Source organism: Phodopus roborovskii, unplaced genomic scaffold, assembly GCF_943737965.1.
Source record: "Phodopus roborovskii unplaced genomic scaffold, PHOROB, whole genome shotgun sequence".
NCBI classification, from domain to species: Eukaryota; Metazoa; Chordata; class Mammalia; order Rodentia; family Cricetidae; genus Phodopus; species Phodopus roborovskii.
This window is the reverse complement of record NW_026126549.1, coordinates 17,959,756-17,979,916: the sequence shown is the minus strand read 5'-3', so window position 1 is coordinate 17,979,916 and position 20,161 is coordinate 17,959,756. Positions and strand designations below refer to the sequence as shown.

Below are 20,161 nucleotides of genomic sequence, written 5' to 3'. Positions count from 1 at the left end.
CTGACTGATCTTTAAGTCAGCATCTCCATCAGCTAGATATTGTTGTAAAGTGAATAGCTACATAGATCTCAGTGGCAGGCAATAGAACATGTATAAGTCAAGATTGATACTGGTCTGGAATACATAGAAAGCTCTATGCATGCCTCAGCTACTTAGTGCAACCCCATTTTCTTCTTGTTAATGAAAAGTGTCTTGATCAGGCCTGAAGAAGATTGTAAAAATGGGTTTGGTTGTCACTGTTCCTCAAGCATGAGACCTGTTTGACTTGTCACTGAAGCTTGCCTCAGATTTGCATATCTTCCACTTCCATATTAAAGGAACATAATACAGAATCATTATATAAAGGAATCTCTGCTGAATAAATGAATAAAGCAATGATCAGCTGCGTAAAAATTAAAAGACAAGAGTGAACTGGTATAAGCAAGAGTCAATGCAATTCACCTCTCCCATATTCTCCTAACATGGAAAATGGTTGCTGTAGGAACTGGAGTTAATTCTGCCATGTCTTCCATTTTCCCTTTACATCTACAGATCAAAGAATGGGCACATGCTTCTCCGGCCTGGTAAATGGCCGCTGTGCACAAGAACTCCCAGGCAGAATGGCAAAAGCTCAGTGCTGCTGTGAGCCCGGCCGCTGCTGGGGCATCGGGACCATTCCTGAGGCCTGTCCTGTCAGAGGTTCTGGTGAGTGCAGGTTGCTGTCACCTTGGTACCAACAGTATTGAGACTGTCAGTAATGCTGGTGTTCTCTGCCCTTCTTGAAGCATAGCAGACATTTATTTGGATTACCAGCATCTTGTAGTGTATTAGCCCTTTACAATAGCTTCTTTCCTTTCTCCTGACCAGGGAATTAATACCTCCCATATCCTGTGCCTTATAAGTGACTTTCTATTGGAAAAAGCCCCCTTAGGATGAGTGAGAAGGCTTTCTTGGTAGATATAGCATGAAAAATAAAGTATGATTAGGGCTTCACAAATATGTTGACAGTTTCTGTTATCTTTTCCATGTGGAATTCTAAAACACAAAATAATTAAAGCTTCTGAAATTTACTTATAAAAGCACATATGCAGTTACAGAGAAAGAAAAGGGGACAACATTCTTCATTTATGCTTGATCTCTAATATACTGCCCTAATGCCATGAATAATTGGGAAAATAAGGCAGTTGCTACAGCCTTGCTTCTTCTTACTTGGTTTTGATACTTACACACAACTAAGTAAAGATTTTAAGGTTATGTAGATAATGTCTACTGCTAAAATTTATTTTAAAAACATTCTGATTCTTTATTAATTTTGAATCCCTTAAAAATGAAGAAAACAAACATAAAATTTGGGTGAATATAATATTAATGAGAATTCAAGTAAAGCTAAACATGTAGAATGGTTTACCTGAAGCTTTTCACCTGCTCAAGTAAATTTCTTGCAAGAATAGTTACACCTGGAATTTTATGAGTTATACTTAGGGGGTAAAGTAAAACGGGTACACACAAAGGGCTCTTTGTGTTAAGTCAGTTCAAATAATGAGGAACATGAGTTTTAAATATTTTTGAAACACCTATACCCTGTTCTTGGTAATATACAGCATTGAAAATATTTAACAAGGCAATAACCTCCTTATTCATATTATAATGAATAAATAAACTAAAAATGATCTATGACAACTGCTTTTATGATGCACACCCTTTTTTCTTACAGAGGAATACCGTAGACTGTGCCTGGATGGCCTTCCCATGGGTGGCATTCCAGGGAGTTCAGTGTCTAGACCAGGAGGCACTGGAGGCAATGGCAATGGCTATGGCCCAGGAGGGACAGGCTACCTCCCCATCCCTGGAGGCAATGGCTTTTCACCTGGTGTTGGGGGAGCTGGAGTAGGAGCCGGGGGACAAGGACCTATCATCACTGGACTAAGTAAGTGCTCATGTTTCTGGTAGACTCTTGAGTTCCCAGGCCCAAATGACATTATGTTAACAAACATATTTGTGTGTGTTGTGTACATGTATCCAAACTACACTGATATTAAATTTAAGAAAATGCGGCAGGGAAACATTTGGTCTGTTCTTCAATCCTTTGGATAAATTGGAACAAAAGAAAGTGTGGCCTAGGCTCTCTGAAAATACAAATAAGCATCCAAGAATATCCAGTCTAGATGACATCACTGGAAAGCATGTTTGGATTCTGGTTCATCTGGCCCATCTCACTGCCCTACTCATACACTGCTTGGATTGTTTCCCAACACCATGTCTCAAATGAGATAAAGCAAGCCCTGCTCCATGCCTCTCCAAATAGCCTAGTTCACAGACCTCCTTTCCTCGTGCTTTACCATTGTTGTCAAATTGCTTGAAATGGGGAACTGTGGGCTTCAGAGCAGAATTGGCATCTGTCTGCTTGACATTTAAGCTTGCTCTTTAAGAGCACTGTTCTTGATAATAATATCTAATAATATCCCATGTTGTTATGTGTATTCATTCTGGCTCACTATTTGCTACATCTACATATTCAGCAAGTTACAAGAGATTAAAGAAAAAGAATGGAAAGTGCTCACACGTATAGTAGAACATTCCTGAAATTCCTTTCAAAAGGCATGAGCAGAGTTTCCAGATGTGTGACTTAACAAGCAGGACTTGTGGCCATGTGTCTTGAATATTTGTTTTTTAATATCTTCCTTATTAAAATGTAATAAAAATGTGAGTGTAACAGAGAATGACTATGAGCAAAGTACCCACACATAGACACATATTTCAAATACCTCCAAAGTGGGAAATATAATTTAATAAAATACAGACTATTGCAGGCTTCTGATATGTACTAAATTAATTTATATTAAACTTCTAAAAAGTAGTTTGAATAAGCAATTCATGTTGTAATGACCAAATCTGATTACACCATAATATCCCATAGCAATTCTCAACCAGACAATAGACATATGTAAGCACCATGCCAACCTGTGTTTGAATGGACGCTGCATACCTACTGTGTCCAGCTACAGATGTGAATGCAACATGGGTTATAAACAGGATGCAAACGGAGACTGCATAGGTAAGCTCACGATTCTTCAAGCCTTCTTAAGTTTTCACATAACAGCTAGAGCATAAGAAAATATGGGACTGGATATGACTTGTTAAGGTCTTTTGAAATAAAACTAATTTATGTGATGTCTCTCTGCCCTGCATGCCATTCTGTGTATTCCAGGACCCCTTAACTGGTTGTTGACCAAAATCACATAAGAATTCCCCATTCTCTCTCTTCCTAAATATAATTTGTCTCTCCCTTCTTTATAGAACTGCTTATCCTTACTCTTAGTTTAATGAATTTATTTATTTATTTATTTATTTATTTATTTATTTATTTATTTAGGTTTTTCAAGTCAGGGTTTCCCTGTGTAGCTTTGGAGCCTGTCCTGGGACTAGCTGTTGTAGACCAGGCTGGTCTTGAACTCACAGAGATCGCCTCCCTCTGCCTGCCTCTGCCTTCCAAGGTCTGGGATTAAAGGCCTTTGCAAATTTTTAAAGTGAATGTATTTGAAAACAATATTCTTCATCCATCACTTTGGAAGTGATAATGCTAACTACAAATATTTTGGTCTCTGACTCATTTAAACTCTTAAAATGTGTTGGCTATAATCATTAACTAATTTTTCCTTTCTCCTCTTCCTTCTTCTTTTGTTTTTTTGAGGCAAGATATATACAGTCCTGTTATGTAAACAAACCTATAGTTCTGGCTGCCCTAGAACTCACTATGTACACTGGAATGGCTTCAAACTCTGCCTTCTGAGAGCTAGGAATAAAGGAGTGTGCCACCATGGCCAACGATCATTAACTTCTTAGACACAGAAGGATTGTATCTAACAAAGACAGAGGGCTGTTGGGATGACAGAGCTGATAGTGTTAACTCTGTAAGCATGAGAAGTTGAGTTCAGAGGAATATGTACTTGTACTTCCAGCAATGTGGAGGCAGACACAGGATGATGGTGAGACCTCCTAACCACTCTAGCCAGTCAGGGACATTCAGGTTCAGTAAGATATCCTGCCTCCAAAGTGAAAATAATAAGAAGAAGGAGAGTAATTGTGGAAGACAGGGATGTTGTCTTAGGGTTTCTGTTGGTGAACAGACCCCATGACCATGGCAATGCTTATAAAGGGAAACATTTAAATGGGCTTGGCTTATAGTTCAGAGGTTTAGTCCATCATCATCATGGCAGAAAGCATGGTGACATGTGGCAGACATGGTGCTGGAGAGTAACACAGTGCCTAGTCTGAGCTTCTTAAAGTTCAAAGCCCATCCCCAGTGACACACTTCCTCCAATGAGGCCACACCTACTCCAACATGGCCACACCTCCTAATAGAGCCACTCCCTATGGGCCTATGGGGGCCATTTTCACTCAAACCACCACAGATAACAACCTCTGGCCTCTACCCACACCTGCATACATGAATGCACATACAGAGAGAATAGCATAAATAAAATCTTTTATAATATAACGACAGGAGCTAGAGAGATGACTCAGCAGTTTAGAGTACTTCCTACTTTTGCATAGAGCCTGCATTTGGTGCCCAGTATCCTTGTCAGGGAGCTCACATTCAGCCTATAACTTTAGCCCCAAGGGATCTGACACCCTCTTCAGGTCTCCATAACCACTCACATACAGGTGGCATACATTCACACAGATACACAGACATGGACACACATGTACACACATAATTGAATATAAAGATAAATTTTGAAGCAAATTTAAACAATAATATAAATATGACATATCAATGTAAGCTATATATATATATATATATATATATATATATATATATTAAATTCTAAAATAAAGGAAACTTTCCAAAGCAAAAATTAAAACTGAGATCATCTGTGTCTGTATTAGTCAGCTGTGATAGGTTGCTTTAATTGAAAAATACAATTAAACTTAATTTGAAGTTAGATTAATACTTGAGAAAGGAGAGGGATGTTTTGAAGGCCTTTTAGATAATTGTGGATCTTCTCCACTATTCCATTCAAGGCCAGTAAGCAGTAATTCTTAGAGCTTACCTGCAATGTGGAAGCATCAACAAATTCTGAGTGTTGTGATGAGTCCACTAGCCTGTTTAATACATTAGGTGAATTTTTCAATGTGCATTGGGTGTCACCGGAAATATAATGGCTCCCTGTGTAACAAGTTATTCCATAATCAAGATATTTCATCATTATTAAAAACACATTTGACGTTGTTGCCTTCAGACTCATTAGAGACTGTTAAATTTTTAAAAATTAGCAGTAGTCTTTTTTTAATTCTCCCACTTTAATCCTGGGATTTTATCTTCAGCATCAACTAGACTTTTTTTTTTTTTTTTTTTTTTTTTAATTTCCATTAAGGGACAGGTTCTTGTTTTTCTTCTTCAAGAAAATGTCATACAAATTCACACATTTGAAAAACTGTAATTTACATGTCAGCTCATCTTCAAGTAAAAATAGTACTCTGTGATAAAAACAAGGCTTACAAAGAATATTGCAACCTTTCATTTCTGAGACAATGTGGTACTTCAGTCAGCAACAGTGTGTAGTGTGCATTACTTTCCTAAGAGACTTTAGGAAGCATGCTCACAGCTCAGGGTCTAGTATGGTAAGATTTTATTGTCACAAATGATGCTCTTTGCTGAGCGTGACTTCTCTTTGTTCTACTGTGTTGTGTGTCCTTGGCAATGTGACTTTTCTTTATACTCAGGAATAAGCATTGCTTTTCCCTGTCACAGAAAGTGTCCAACACAGTGAAAAAGGCAGTGACGTATTCAAATGAAAATGGAAAAAAAAAACCAAAACAAGCAAACCAATTAAAAAACAAACAAACAAGAACTTTTAAATCGTGTTCCTGAAATCTCAGTGACTTGTAGGAGCCCATAGACTAGAGTTTGAGAATAGTTATTATAGAGAATCCTCAACTTTGTCCTGAACCATATGTGAGCTCAAAGGCTATCATCTTCCTCCCCTCTCCTCCCCTCTCCTCTCCTTCCCTCTCCTCTCCTCTCCTCCCTCCCTCCCTCTCTCTCCCCCTCCCTGTCCCCTCCCCATCTCTCTCTTCTTTTCTTTTTCCTTTTCATATTTTTAAGACAGGGTCTCACTGTGTCCCTCTGTCCCTGGAACTCACTATTTTGACCAGGCTGACAAAGATCTCCCTGCCTCTGCTTCCAGAGTGCTGTGAGTAAATGCATACGCCACCATACCTGGCTATAAGCCATTTTCTCACACACTTAAAAAGTAGTCTTGTAGGGTCTGAGTTCCTAAATTCCATCTATTTGATTTAGAGTCATAGCCGGTGGGACGACAATGAAAAGTAAGACAATGGGAGGTCTCTAGTTCAGAAGCAGGCTCTACAAGAGCATGGCCATCCGGATAAATCAGGATTTCTTTGGGGGCAGTTAGGAAAAGCTGTACTCAGCACATCTCCTTTTCTCTGCTCAAGTCCTAAACCACTGGAGACAAACACAACCCCGTCCCATATGGTGGTGTACAGGTACTGAAAATTGCATCTGAATATGTTGTTTAGGTTTCTCTTTTGGACTTAGCAAGTCTGAAGTCCTGAGTTAGTTCCAGGACAGCCAAAGCTACACACAGAGAAATCCTGTCTCAGAAACAAAACAAATCATAATCCTATTAAACAAAAAAGCAACAAACCAGGTTTAAAAGGTAATTGGAATTATAGAGCAATTTAATTAATTTGCCAATGAAGAAATAAAAATAAATGAACAGATAACAGCCTGTCTGTTGTCAGGACCCTTGAAGACCAAGGAGACAGCTTTGATATCACTGAATGTATGTAGCAGAAGAAGTTGTCATGGCAACTATAAGCCTTGGGTGTAGGTCCTTAAGGGAGAAAGACATGCTGAGGTGCCACTGTAGACTCTTCAAGTTTGCCATGGCTTCCCAGACCATTTACCTGGAAAGAGGAAGTTAGGTGTGTGGTCTCTCTGTTCTTCATTTAAACAGTTTTACACTGGGGCTTCCATCAAGATACATCTGTGAATGCTTTTTAATTGTTGGACTTCAATAATGTACATCTCGATAAACGAAGTGATTTTCAGCACTGCAAGCTGGAGGTGCTAATTCATAGTGGAAAGTGCACTGATTATACCTTGTGTGTTTGCTAATTCTCTAAACTCTCTCTCTCCCCACTCTGCTTCATTCCTTTGGCTCAGTAGAATTGATGTTATCAACCCAAAGTATCAATGTAAGTGAGTCTTAATGGGCTGAAGGGGCCTTTAAATGAATTGAAAAAGCATTTAATCCTGTTAGATTCTGTTGTCTTAATTTTATTCACCATGAGGTTTTGTTTTGCCTTCCCTTCTTTTAGCAGAAAGGGTTTAATTGCACTCCATCTGAAGGTTTATATAAGCGAGGCTGGTGTGTTTGAGAGAGAGCAGTCCTGTGGCAAGAACATCTGTGGAAAGAGACATCTGTTTATTAAAATGGTCACCCTGCAAGTTGATTGCCTTGTTTTTTTCTTCAGTTTGGCTAAAATGGCAATGCTAATGGCTTCTCCATGCACCTGAGAGGGCAAACCACCACACCAGCTCTTTTAATGTGCCCACATTCAAATAGTATGTAGTGTGCATTGCTAAAGGAAGATAAATTCAACTTACATTGGCACAAGCGATTTCCCTGGGGGTTGCCTGGCCTGAATTGTCAGTCTAGTCCTTGGTTTTACACACCCAAGCTTCTGTAATGGAGTCACATTTAATTGAGCCTCAGGAGTTACATGAAAACCTTTTGTTTTCGTTTTGTTTGTTTGTTTGTTTTTCATCTCTCAGATCAGATAGTAATTGCATAAAATTTTTTTTCTGTGAGAAAAATCCTCTGAAGTTAATTGAGAAAAAAAAAGAAACACATCACTTTAAAATCAGTTTTCATTGTCTGCATACTTTATGTTTGTTACTACAAAATAAAGCCTCGGTGAATACCTAGTTGTGCTTATATAGATGAGCCCCCAACACAGTAACAAAAAAAGCCCGTAGTCCATCAGTCCCATTCTTCAAAACTAACTGAATTGACCACATGTAGTGTTCATGTGCGTGCGTGTGTGTGTGTGTGTGTGTGTGTGTGTGTGTGTGTTTGTGTGTGTGTGTGTGTGTGTCTTTAGAAACCATTCATTGTTCATTGTTCTCATGTCATTGTCTAAGGCCTTAAGCTATTATCTTGCCTAGATTGCTGTAGTTACTGAGTGTTATAGTCTGTTGCTTTTCAAGGCTTATGCCATTAATCACTGGGTATTATTCCAGTTTAAAAAAATATTATTTCCTGATTAAAGAAAATTTTATAGTACTCTCCAATAAGCATTATTTTTATAAATCTTCACATTGGACTCTGTGTGTACTTGAGGAAAGGAATTTTCATTCATTTATAAATACTCCGCTATTTAGACTATTACCACCGGCTGGCCTTCTCTCAAGTTTGGGAGTCTAAATGTACTTTAAACAAACATTTCCACAAATTGAGTGATGTCTGTAATGGTTTCTTTTGCTGCTCGCAGATGTTGACGAATGCACATCAAATCCCTGCACTAATGGAGATTGTGTTAACACACCTGGATCCTATTACTGTAAATGTCACGCTGGATTCCAGAGGACTCCTACGAAGCAAGCATGCATTGGTAAAGCCGGGTTTCTGTGAAACAGTCAGCAAGGCTGTTGAAGTTAAAAGAAACTTATTAAAACAGGACATGAATCACTTCATCAGTGCTATATTGTGGATTTGTCTTATAATGCCCTTGGAGAATGTCCCTTTAAACATAAGCACTATGTGCATACATAACCCAGGCAATGTAGTATCTGTCTTCAGAACCCTCTATTCTGCTTCTTTGCCCACACAGCATAGCTTCCGTTATCCCAGTAATGTCGGCATTCCCCTTCACTGAGCTTTAGATTTATAGTCATTTTCAACTACTGCTTCCTTTGAGCCCCACCCACAGTCCAAGACCAAATCATGCCATGTCTGTATTCACAGTCTCATTGTTTCACCCATCACCATTGTCATCCAAAACCTACCTCGCTGCTGATTCTTCCCCGAATCCACTTATCAGATGACTTTGCTGCCCTTTTCCTTTCCTGTCATCCATGGATAGTGAGTTGCCTGAATAGACTTTCTCTTGCAGTTGTTATTGTAGTGCTCTTGACCAGGAAACCTGCAGCTTCTTTCATTTACCCAGCATTGGGTTCTGACTTTTGAGGTCCTCTATTATACCCAAAGCAGACTCCACCTACCTACTCCTAAGCTCACTGCAACCCCATTTCCTTCTCTCTTTTGTTCCCTCTTCACCTACTGTCTGGTCTGTGAAATTGCTCACCATGCAAGAAGTGAGAGATGAAAATTTTGCCGAGAAAGCAGCAAAATCCTGGGTATCATGTGTAAAAACATAGTGAATATTTCAGATCTCATGCATTATCTTACTGGTTTTTTTATCAACATGTTTAAAAATGAATACTATTTGTCTCTCTTTCATCTTCCCAGATATTGATGAGTGCATCCAGAATGGAGTTCTTTGTAAAAATGGCCGCTGCGTGAACACAGATGGAACTTTCCAGTGCATTTGCAATGCTGGCTTTGAATTAACCACAGATGGAAAAAACTGTGTCGGTATGGAATTCATTTTTTCCTCCCTTGGAAACGAATTTTCGAGAATATATATTTTTATTTAGAACCATATATGTGATTTCCACAAAGACTTCCCTATCTCATGTGTGAAAGAAAGCTGGTCACATGACTTAGGTAAATAAAGTATGAATGTATATAACTATAGAAGTAAAGTGATAGAATTAATTAGTAATGTTACAACTCTTGACTTATGACTCTTTACATTTTTCCTTTGCGGTACATATAAACTATAAGGAGCAATTATTCTTCAGCAACATGCTGTGTTTTAGGTACCAGGGTCATAATATTGACAGGGTAGAGAAGGAGAAGCCTCCTGAATTTGGGAGAATATTGCAATATTGATACCTAGAGTCACTGATCGGCATGTTTAACTGAGCGATAGATGCCAACAGAGATGTGGAGCTTACGCCTTCACTAAGGAAAGCCCAGGTCATTTCACCTGCAGTGAGGCTGACCATACTTTAATTCCATTGCAAACCTAACCCCTTCTTAAACCAAGTTATCTTTTGGGGAAAACAAAGCGCCACTGGTGTTTACATGGTTTTCAAGGCAACTGGGCATAAGATGTATCACTCATCACATCGAAGCTCCCTCTTACTCTTCACACTGTTGAGTTCATGCACTAGGCATTTTTGTTTTGAAAAGTGAAATGAACAAATGTTCAGCCCTGAAAACACATCCACAAAAACAACATTATATAGACTGGGTAGGTTGTATTTATGTGTTCAGGAATATCAACAATGAATGGGAAAAGAGGCCATGAATTTGAAGGACAGAAAAGGAGGGTTTAAAGAAAGGGAAGGGAAGGGAAGGGAGAAGTGATATAATGTTATCATAATCTCAAAGGAAAAGCTAAATGATTTTAAAAAGTGAAATCGTACCCACAAGTTCGGGATTCATATATGAGGTACTTTTGACTGGAGATCGTAGAAGGAGAGACTCAGTTCTTATGATGCCAGGGTCAAAGTCATTCTGTCTTCTGCCATAGACCATGATGAATGTACAACTACCAACATGTGTTTGAATGGAATGTGCATCAATGAAGATGGTAGCTTCAAGTGCATATGCAAGCCAGGATTTGTTCTGGCTCCAAATGGTCGTTATTGCACAGGTATGTACAACTGTGTGATAAGAAAGTCACCATGATTGGAACCATCCCTTTGTTATCTGTTGATCATGCAAGAGTAATTCCATTTTCCTGACTTCAGTTATATGTTATTCATATCCCTTGCCAGTTCATCAAGGCGGATGTATAAAGCTTCCTAAGGAAAAAAAGACACTGTGAACTGAGAAACAGTGTCTTTGCAAAGCAACAATGGTATAGCAAAACTTAAGGGAATGGCAGATTGATTTTAGCGAGTCTGAAGGACAGTAATAATTTCTTCCTGCTTGTTGGCTAAATGAACAAGAGTAAGCAAAAACCTTGTAAAAGTTCCCCTTTTATACATTCCCAGGCATGCATTTTTCTAAGGTCACTCATTATGGTCACGGTATCACATCTTTTCCTGAGCATTGATCTTCAGGTCATTTGGAAACATCATGATCTTATGATCTTAATTTAATTCTTCTTTATGTTTTCTTTATCAATTTTGTTTACAAAGCCATTTTGGTGACAAAGTCCTAGAGATACTTTTAATAATAAAGATAAAGACCTCCTGGAAATATATGACACCATATGATGTTCATACTCACAAGCAGAACTTTGTAACATGGAACCCATTTTGCAGTTTCATCTTCGAAGCAAGCTTTTATTTTTTTTTTTATTTGTTTCCTCCCTTAGAGGAAATCTACTCAACAAATGCTTTCTGTCTTCAGTTTCACCAATCCACCTGAATAAAGAAAGATTCATTACCAATTCCTATGATTTCATTGAAATTCCAGGACAAGAGGGATATAAAGAGGGACTAAGTTTATACATAATGAATAGCTTTTGACTTTGCAAAAAAAAAAAAAAAAAAAAAAAAAATGGGGAGGGATACACGATGAAATGGAAAAGTTAGTTATAGGTTTGACCTGATATCTCAAAGGCAGTTGACTGTGATTTAACACAGGGTAGGGTACCAGCATGTCTGTATCATGCAGCATTTACTGACAGTCTAGAACTTTATTTCAGGATTTCTTCGGAAAGTTAAATACATATATAAAGATGACTTTACCTATGCATCCCTTCTGGAAATCATCTTTCTTCAATATTTCTTATTACAAATGTTAGACTCTACATGTCTTGAAATGGCCATAACTTACAGTTCTGTGTCTGGTGTGTTTCTGCTTTTGAGAAACCACTTAATGTTGGGCAGAATTAGATAAATGCAAGTGAACTGAAAATGGCAAGGAATATCTCAGCTTATTTTGTGCATATGAAATGTTGAGTTTAATGTCCAAACAGAATCTATTTCTGTGTGCGAAAGTATTGCAAAAATTAATCATAGATTTGTAGATGTTTATTTCACTTAATTTGAATTAGATATTAGTAGTAGTAAACAAGGTTATCAAGTAAATAATAGATGTCATGAGACTTTTTTTTCCATCAATGAATACAGTAGATTTTAATCAGCCTTCTACAAAAATCTTCATGAGAGGACTATATTTTTATAGAAGATCGGTTGCCTTTTTTATATATTATTCTACAAGTTACTCAGTTCAAAGGCTGGTAGGATAGACCAGTTTAACAATCAAAGTCTACGGCTCAGTAATGGACCCGCTTCTGTCCCCCTCTGGGCAGATGTTGACGAATGCCAGACCCCAGGCATCTGCATGAACGGGCACTGTATCAACAATGAAGGATCCTTCCGCTGTGACTGTCCCCCTGGCCTGGCTGTGGGAGTAGATGGACGTGTGTGTGTTGGTAAGTAAGCATTCTGAAACGGCCTGATGGTCCCAAGTGATCTCTAAAAATTTAAAGTAGGATATATCTCCACACAAAAGTAATATTCAATCACAAACAGAATGCATGCTAAAACACAGTTAAGGCTTAAACATACACCAAGTGAAAGGAGTCTGTCACAAAAAAGGCCATTTTGTGTATGATATCATTTATAGGAAATGTGCAGAATAGGCAAATCTTCATTCATTCAATGTGATTGCTTAGGGCAGAAAGCTCAGGAGAAGAAAATGATAACTAAAGGACATGAAAATGTTCTAAAAAACAATTCTGAGTGTAAATGCGCTATAGCTGGTACATTATATCTTAATAAAACTGTTGTAAAAATCAGATTCCCACACTGTCTCCTTTCAAAGCTTCTGATGGTATACAAAGAAACAGAGTTCTAAATTCAATGGGAATTTGTGTTATTATTAATTATAACAGATATGAAATTGGAGATTATTCATGTAAACGCTTACTTACAAAGCTTGAGTAGTAAGTTACTTGTGCCATAGGAGTGTACTGCTAGCTAAAGCTTGAAGTTTTTAGGATTATTCCTCACCATCATCAACTACTGAAGGGAAAATGGAAGACTAAATATATATTTTACGTTGAGCCATTCTGAATTCCTTTTGGAAATATTTGTTGAGTGGATGCCATGAAAATGAATCAAAATGATCATGCATTGGACTTTGAAAAGACACGCAGAACTTTTGAGATGCTCTGGACTCTTCACAACTTCAGCCATAATGCTGCAATAACAGGGAGAGGAGAGAAATTAGAACAATACAGTAATTTCACAAGTGCTTTTGTGAAACTTCAAGGATGAGTTGGCCGTTTTGCACCTCCTGATTTTCCACTTAGACCAGAAAACAGCAAGCCTGCTTTGAAAACTGTACTTTTGAGAGAAAGGAAATTCTTCACCATAGTTGTTAATTTTTTACTTAGAACTCTTGAATCCCAGGAGGGGTAAGGAGGGACAAGGAAGGGTCGGCAGATGGAAGTCATCTGTTTTCAGATTCATCCTCTGTCCAGGCAAGGCTGCACTTCAGCCTGCAGAGTGTCAGCACTTTGTTCAGGGGAATTTCAAATATAGCAGCCAGAAGAATGTAGCTCCTTCCTGTGCGGAGAGCTGAAATATTTTCAGTTGCCTTCGAATACTTGGTTGCTTTTTGTAGTGAACATAAAGCTGGCTTAGGAAGGAGTAATTATTTTTATCACAAGCAGCCAATTTATGAACATTTTTCATGAAATACATATTCAAAACCAAGGCTTCATTCTCTTATCCACATGCAGGGAACCTATCAGAAATCACTAGAATGCCTTTGTGAATTTTTCAGCATTGTGGTGATTTCAACTTTTTGAAATGGGAGGACATTGTTTGGGTGGAAAATTTTATTGCTATTCTCATTCAGTGGTGGATTTCTTCAGTCCACCCAATAAACAATGGGAGCCATCCCTTCTTGTGTAAGGACAAAATCAGTTCTACGAGTTATCTGAATTGGCTCTTTAACATAGATTTCTAATTATATCTTTCTTTCTATAATAATTGAGATTTTTTTACTTCCATAAAATTAAGCTATGGCTTTAATTAGTATACTAATGAGCCATGACTCACAAGCAGAGCGTAAACAAGAGACAAAACTTATGTTTCTATACCATCCCCATCCTTTTAAATTTTATTTTTTAGTTTCTTTTTTCAGTAGACAAAGTGAATCCCATAATGAAGGAAGAAAACTCAGACTATTTCATAACTTAACTTTTAGGTAACAATAAAATCCTATGAAAATTTAATTTAATGATAATAATCTGAATTTAGAAATTAGAATGTTCACTAGCATATAATAGTTACTACTATTCCAAGTGGTGTTTTAAATAACAAATTCCCTTCCAAGCTCAGCTCTTCAATGGGGGAGGGTGTTGTGTGTAGGGGAAGAGGCTGCATGGTGAAAGCAGGAATTCTTTGTGTTACTGGAACTGCCTTGGGATGGCTTCAAGATTTCCCAGCTTTGCAAATATTTAAAGCCAACTCTTCCCTGTGTGTCTGCTGAATGGGCCCCCTCTTCATGTGATCCAGTCCATAGACATAACATCCTCTGACCCAAAGCTGACATTCTTCTACCATTTGCTCCTCACTCATACAATGGGCACCATAGCCCTGGACTTGCCTGTTAAACCTTCCAGGCAGGACTGAATAAAAAGCCCTTCCAGGGATCCTATGGGATTCTTTTGCTCTTGACGAGATTTGAGGAGAAAGAAACTCAATTTATAACCAAGATTATACACATACACACACACACACATACGCTTAAAAATTATTCTCATAAGTGTTAGATAATTAGATGATGTTGATGATAGATGATAGATAGATAAATCAATAGGTAGGTGATACAGAGGTAGGTAGACAGATAAGTCTTTGATTTTTAACATTTATGAGGGATTGGTCATTAATTTGTTTATATCTTAAAGATGGGATCTCAAAGTTTGCCTTGCTATTAGAGAGTTTTCAACTAAATTTTCTTTTTCAGCGGGCTTTTTAAAACACTAGCTTTAGAACATTTCATCAAGTTTCCAAACACCAGCATTTTTGTTTCTTAAAAGTTATGTTCTTTTCTTTACCAGTTCTGTGGTTTTGCATAAGATACACGCCCTCCCAGAAGCCCCTTTCCACATTAGCTCTGTTGATTAAAGAACAAATAAATGAACCTGCTAGGACCTAAGAAAACATTAAAAGACACACTCTAAGAAACAGATACAATTATTTCCAACAACTTGTAAACAATGTTAACTATCTCTGGTGAAATTACCATGCTCTTTTACTGAATTATGCTTCTTCTCTGACTTTAAAGATGTTCTGAATTTTTAAATAGTTAATTAGTTACTGCCTCATAAAACTGTAACGTATTTCATAAGGTCCAGGAGTGAGGAAATCAAGAAAAGTAGGATATCTAGAGGCGTGGATGGACATAGTGGCAAGAGGCGGTACCTAGGAAGTCACACTTGGGCCTTTGAGAGCTTGTTACTTTGACCTATTTACATAGCCTTCCTCAACACTAGAGTTGGTAACCTGACTGTTTCATGAGATCATGTCTGCATAACCACCCAATACAGTGCCAGAGACAGAATGGTCATTTTACTTTTTCTTATTTGTTTGTTTATTTCTTTTGAAACAGGGTCTTTCTATGTAGCTGGCCTAGAGCTCACTCTGTAAACCAGGCTAGCCTCAAACTCACAACGATCTGCCTGTCTCTGACTTCTGAGTACTGGGATTAAAGGTGTGTGCTACCATACTCAGCTAATTTTTCCTCATAACTATTAATTGAACATCGGAAATAAAAATCATGGTCACCAAGAGCATCCTGAGAATTGAAAAGAAAGATGTTCTAACTTAAAAGGTCAAAGCAATCAGTCTTGTAGGCAACACTCCAGTCACTTGAAGACAGTTTATTTCCACTGCTCTTTAGAAATTCTCCAATAGAACCAAGAGTTAAGTGCCTGACTGTGGCTTAGGACAGCTCCGAGATTAAAGCTCAAAGTGGTGTTCTTAGCCAATGAAACCCCTCTGAGAACATGTGGGATGTTGTGTACCTCTGTGGCACAGGGTAGGGCTGGACACCATGGTTGTTGATATGTTTTCCGTTGTCCCCTTACTCTACAAGCATTTGTCCATTCCTCAACTTTGAAGAGACGAAATCTGCAAAAGAAGAGGGAATGGCAGGTGTTCTCTGGAAGTTCCCGCTGTGGTAGCCTCTTAGGTTAAAGAAGCCTTCCATTTTACAGTCTCTGTCTCTCTTACCATCTGTTCATTTCCCCTAGACACGCACATGCGTAGTACCTGCTATGGCGGAATCAAGAAGGGAGTGTGTGTTCGTCCTTTCCCCGGAGCAGTGACCAAGTCTGAATGCTGCTGTGCTAATCCAGACTATGGCTTTGGAGAGCCCTGCCAGCCTTGCCCTGCTAAAAATTCAGGTATTCACTTGTAGTAAGAACCTAGAAGTTCAGCAGCAGAATTTGTCCAAAGACTATAGCTGCTTTTACCCTTATTCTGAATTGAAGAAGAAAAAGCAAGTTTGCATTGGTGTAGTCAGAAATTTCAGAATGTGTGCATGTATTTGCTGAACCCACAGTGAAAAGCAACTATTTGCTCATACAGCTGTGATTGCTGCACAGACTTTATATTGAAATGTTACACTCTGTTCCATTGATCTGTGTTGTTATTGAGAATATAAAATACCTTGACATATACGTGGCATTATTAAGTGTATAAATACAAGACAATCTGATTGACTTTTTAAAAATCTTGACACCTTATGATGTTAAGTCCAAGGACCATCAAGGTTGACTCTTGTTCATTCATACTTTCAATAGCCTCTGTGGAATATAAATAAGTACAGTGGGGTTCAAAAGTAAACAGACGCCCTGCTGTTTCTTCTGGTTGAAGATACTTGAGCTCACAGGCAGCCAACACAAATTACAGTGAGTGCAGTGTGACCGGCACTCTGAAAGGGTCATGAACAGAGAGCAGGGGAAACACAATGGATGAAGCAGACAGTTGCCTGGTGCTTTGGGTTGAGTGCAGCAGAGAGGGGCACCTTTAGTTACTTCTCAGTCCATGTGGAAGATAGAAAACTTCCCACAAAGTTGATGGGTTTTGAGTTCTGGTGAAAATCTTAAATGGCTTGTTCAAGCCTTCAAAAGAAAAAAAAATACTTACTGTATCACGAATCACTGAATGTGAAGTTTTCTTTTTTAAAAAAGAGTAAGTGAAGTATCCTAAAGTTCTATCAGGTATTAAAACAGAGGTTTAAACTGAAAGTGTTTCATGTACCATCCCTTACTCTTCAAGGAACTTGCATTAATCAGTAAGGAAAGTCGAAAGGCTCTGTAGAAAAAAGTTTAGTTCACACAGGTGTTTGCGAAGGAGAATGCACATACATGGTAGCTTTCCACATGAAAAGATGTCTGGTACAAAAATGATAATGAAGTGACAATTTTATTTGTCAGACTGGGGAAGCGGTAGGCAATTAATTTTTTTCTGTGATGGGAAGATGTACCAAAACAGATACTCCTAAATGGCAGGTGGATGAGTACTCTGGGGGCAGGGAAGGCTGTTATCAAAGGAAGCATAACTTGGAGAAGTTTTACTTCCAAAAAAAAAATTTAATTATTCAAGAAGCATAAACTGAAGTTTTCCCGACTACATTAATGAGAGACTGATGAGTAAATATAGTTCCTCCATATACCTGAGAATAAAATATGGATGCTCTAATAAATGGGGCTTTGACAGTGACACATCTGTGACAGAGCTCTTGAGATCGAAGCCTTCTTTACTCACCTCAGTGGCTTTGGGCAAATTACTTCATTACTCTTTGTCAGGAGCAGAAGAAAGAAGAAAAAATGGTTTCTAGCTGGTGTTATTTGACAATTAGATTAATTATTGGATGTAAAATGGAAAGTACCTGGTGTTTGGTAAATAGGATGACAGAAGTTTTGACTCTCGTCATGTTGTCATGGAAAAAAAAAGACAAAGACAACAAGACCACATGTCTTAAAGTTGCATATGAGAAATTTTCAAACACTTAACAATATATTGAGGTCACCCCGAACCATGGTTACAAGTAATTACACTTCTTATACTTTTCCATGATTTTTAGATTTCTTGAAGTACTTATGTTTTAGAAAACAGTGGGTTTTTTTTTTCTTTTTTTTTTGGTGTTAAATTGAATTTAAGTAAGTTTTTATGCTAATGACTGAATGAAGCAAGCTTGTTTTAGCTTTTCTATTTCCATTGCTGTTAATGACTGAGTGTGGCATGGGCATGGCTTAACATTTTCTTTTTTTTTTTTTTTTTTTTTTTTTTTGTCGTTACACAGCTGAGTTCCATGGCCTTTGTAGCAGTGGAGTAGGCATCACTGTGGATGGAAGAGGTAATTCTGTTCAACTTTCAGTCTCATGAGGGTAAAATATAAAGATATAGCTTCCGGGTTATCTTACATGTTGTGTGTAATGTTCTTTCTTCTTTTTACTCTTGTGGCTGTTTGAGGGGCTCACCACCCAGCTCCCAAGTGATTCTTAGTTATGAATGCCTGGCCTTAGCTTGGCTTGTTGTTAGCCAGCTTTTCTTATCTTTAATAATCCCGCCTATCTTTTGCCTCTGGGCTTTTGCTGTTCTCTTACATCTGTAAATCTAACTCTTGCGCTGTGGATTGCTGTGTAGCCAATGGCTGGGTGGCTAGCTCCTGATGACATCTTTTTGTTCTCTTGCTGCTTCTCATTTCTCCTTCTGTTTATCCTCTCTTCTTACCAGCCCCACCTTTCCATGCTCCTGCCTCACTATTGGCCGTTCAGCTCTTTATTTGGACCAGCAGGTGTTTTAGACAGGCAAAGATTCACAGTTTCACAGAGTTAAACAACCACAACATGAACTAAAGTCACTCATCTTAAAATAATATTCTACTATACATGAATACAGTTATATTTACTTTGAAAATGCTCAAATGGAGCTGGAAAAGCTGACCCACCTTCCAGAGAATAATTGTTAAGTAGGATGACATTAAGTGGAATTTCACATGTGACTGTTCACATGTGACAGGTATTTATCTGTTAATTTACTGAGAATTTTACTAACAATATCCATGATTTTATATGTAAAAGCACTACACCAAATAATTAACAGCTAGAAAAATACCTGTCTTTAAGGGATATTTTATATGGACCAAGTCTGCCATATACTGTCCCAAAATAACTAAGCTCATTTATACTTAAAAACCACTGAAATGTTTCTGTCCAACTGCAGAAGTAAATTCATTCATGTTTTCTTATTTCAAACTTGGTGCTATGTTTTAACAAAACTCTGATGGAGAAGCAAATGCATCCGTGTTTACAAGTGTGAAGGGTTGTGACCATGCTTGAGAAGACTAAATCTTCAGGCAGTGTTAAGTTTTAAATGAATGTCTGAAACCAAAGAAAGAGGCAGAATTTTACTGGGATACTTTCCCAGATACAACGTGTAAAAATGAGGTAGATAAGCAGGGAGTTTCTAAGGCGGTCTTTCTAATTCTTTTTCCTTTGTTAAGACAGTGTCAGGAAGCCCAGGCTGGCCTTTAATTCCTGATTCACCTTCCCTGTCCCAGGGGCTGGGATAATAGGGATGTTCTGGCTAGCTGATCCTTTCCAATTCCTATGAACAGTCATCATAAGACTTTGTTCACAATGAACAAAATAGGATTTTTGCACCACATTATTTTGTTGTTGCTTTGTTTTGGTGAGTCCCTGTCAATAGCCTCCCACCAGAACCCACTGCCTGTTGGGAATTGCATGTTTGTTTCACTGGAGTTAAGGTGCCACTGGCCCGGGACAAGCAGTAGTCATGACTGTGGCTTGCTGTAAATCACTGGAGTTGTTAAGTAGCCATATTCTAGTGTCTTCTGGATTCTTTCTAACTCATGAACAATGACAAGCACTATGTATCCTATTACTTAAGTAATTGCTAAATATGAGAACAAAGCAAGAGCATCCTGTGCCTATAAAATCACACAGGCCTTGCCAATAAATCTCTATGTTTTAATTAGATGACTATAATACCTATTAAATTGAGTTTTCCTTTGTATTTTGAGCCAACAGCCTATAAATTTTCTTTATTAATTTTGTCAAAAATAGAGACATACTACAT

At 38.1% G+C, this 20,161-nt stretch overlaps 1 protein-coding gene across 1 annotated transcript in view; it reads left to right on the top strand.

Annotated features, from left to right (window-relative positions):
- The window catches only part of Fbn2 (fibrillin 2), a 187,646-nt gene that overhangs the window by 87,639 nt on the left and 79,846 nt on the right, over nt 1–20,161 (top strand). The window contains exons 9-17 of the mRNA XM_051200751.1: nt 532–684; nt 1,694–1,906; nt 2,897–3,034; nt 8,506–8,625; nt 9,483–9,608; nt 10,615–10,737; nt 12,349–12,471; nt 16,306–16,458; nt 18,363–18,416. Of these exons, the coding sequence (XP_051056708.1) occupies nt 532–684; nt 1,694–1,906; nt 2,897–3,034; nt 8,506–8,625; nt 9,483–9,608; nt 10,615–10,737; nt 12,349–12,471; nt 16,306–16,458; nt 18,363–18,416 (1,203 nt within the window). The remainder of the gene's footprint in view (nt 1–531; nt 685–1,693; nt 1,907–2,896; nt 3,035–8,505; nt 8,626–9,482; nt 9,609–10,614; nt 10,738–12,348; nt 12,472–16,305; nt 16,459–18,362; nt 18,417–20,161) is intronic.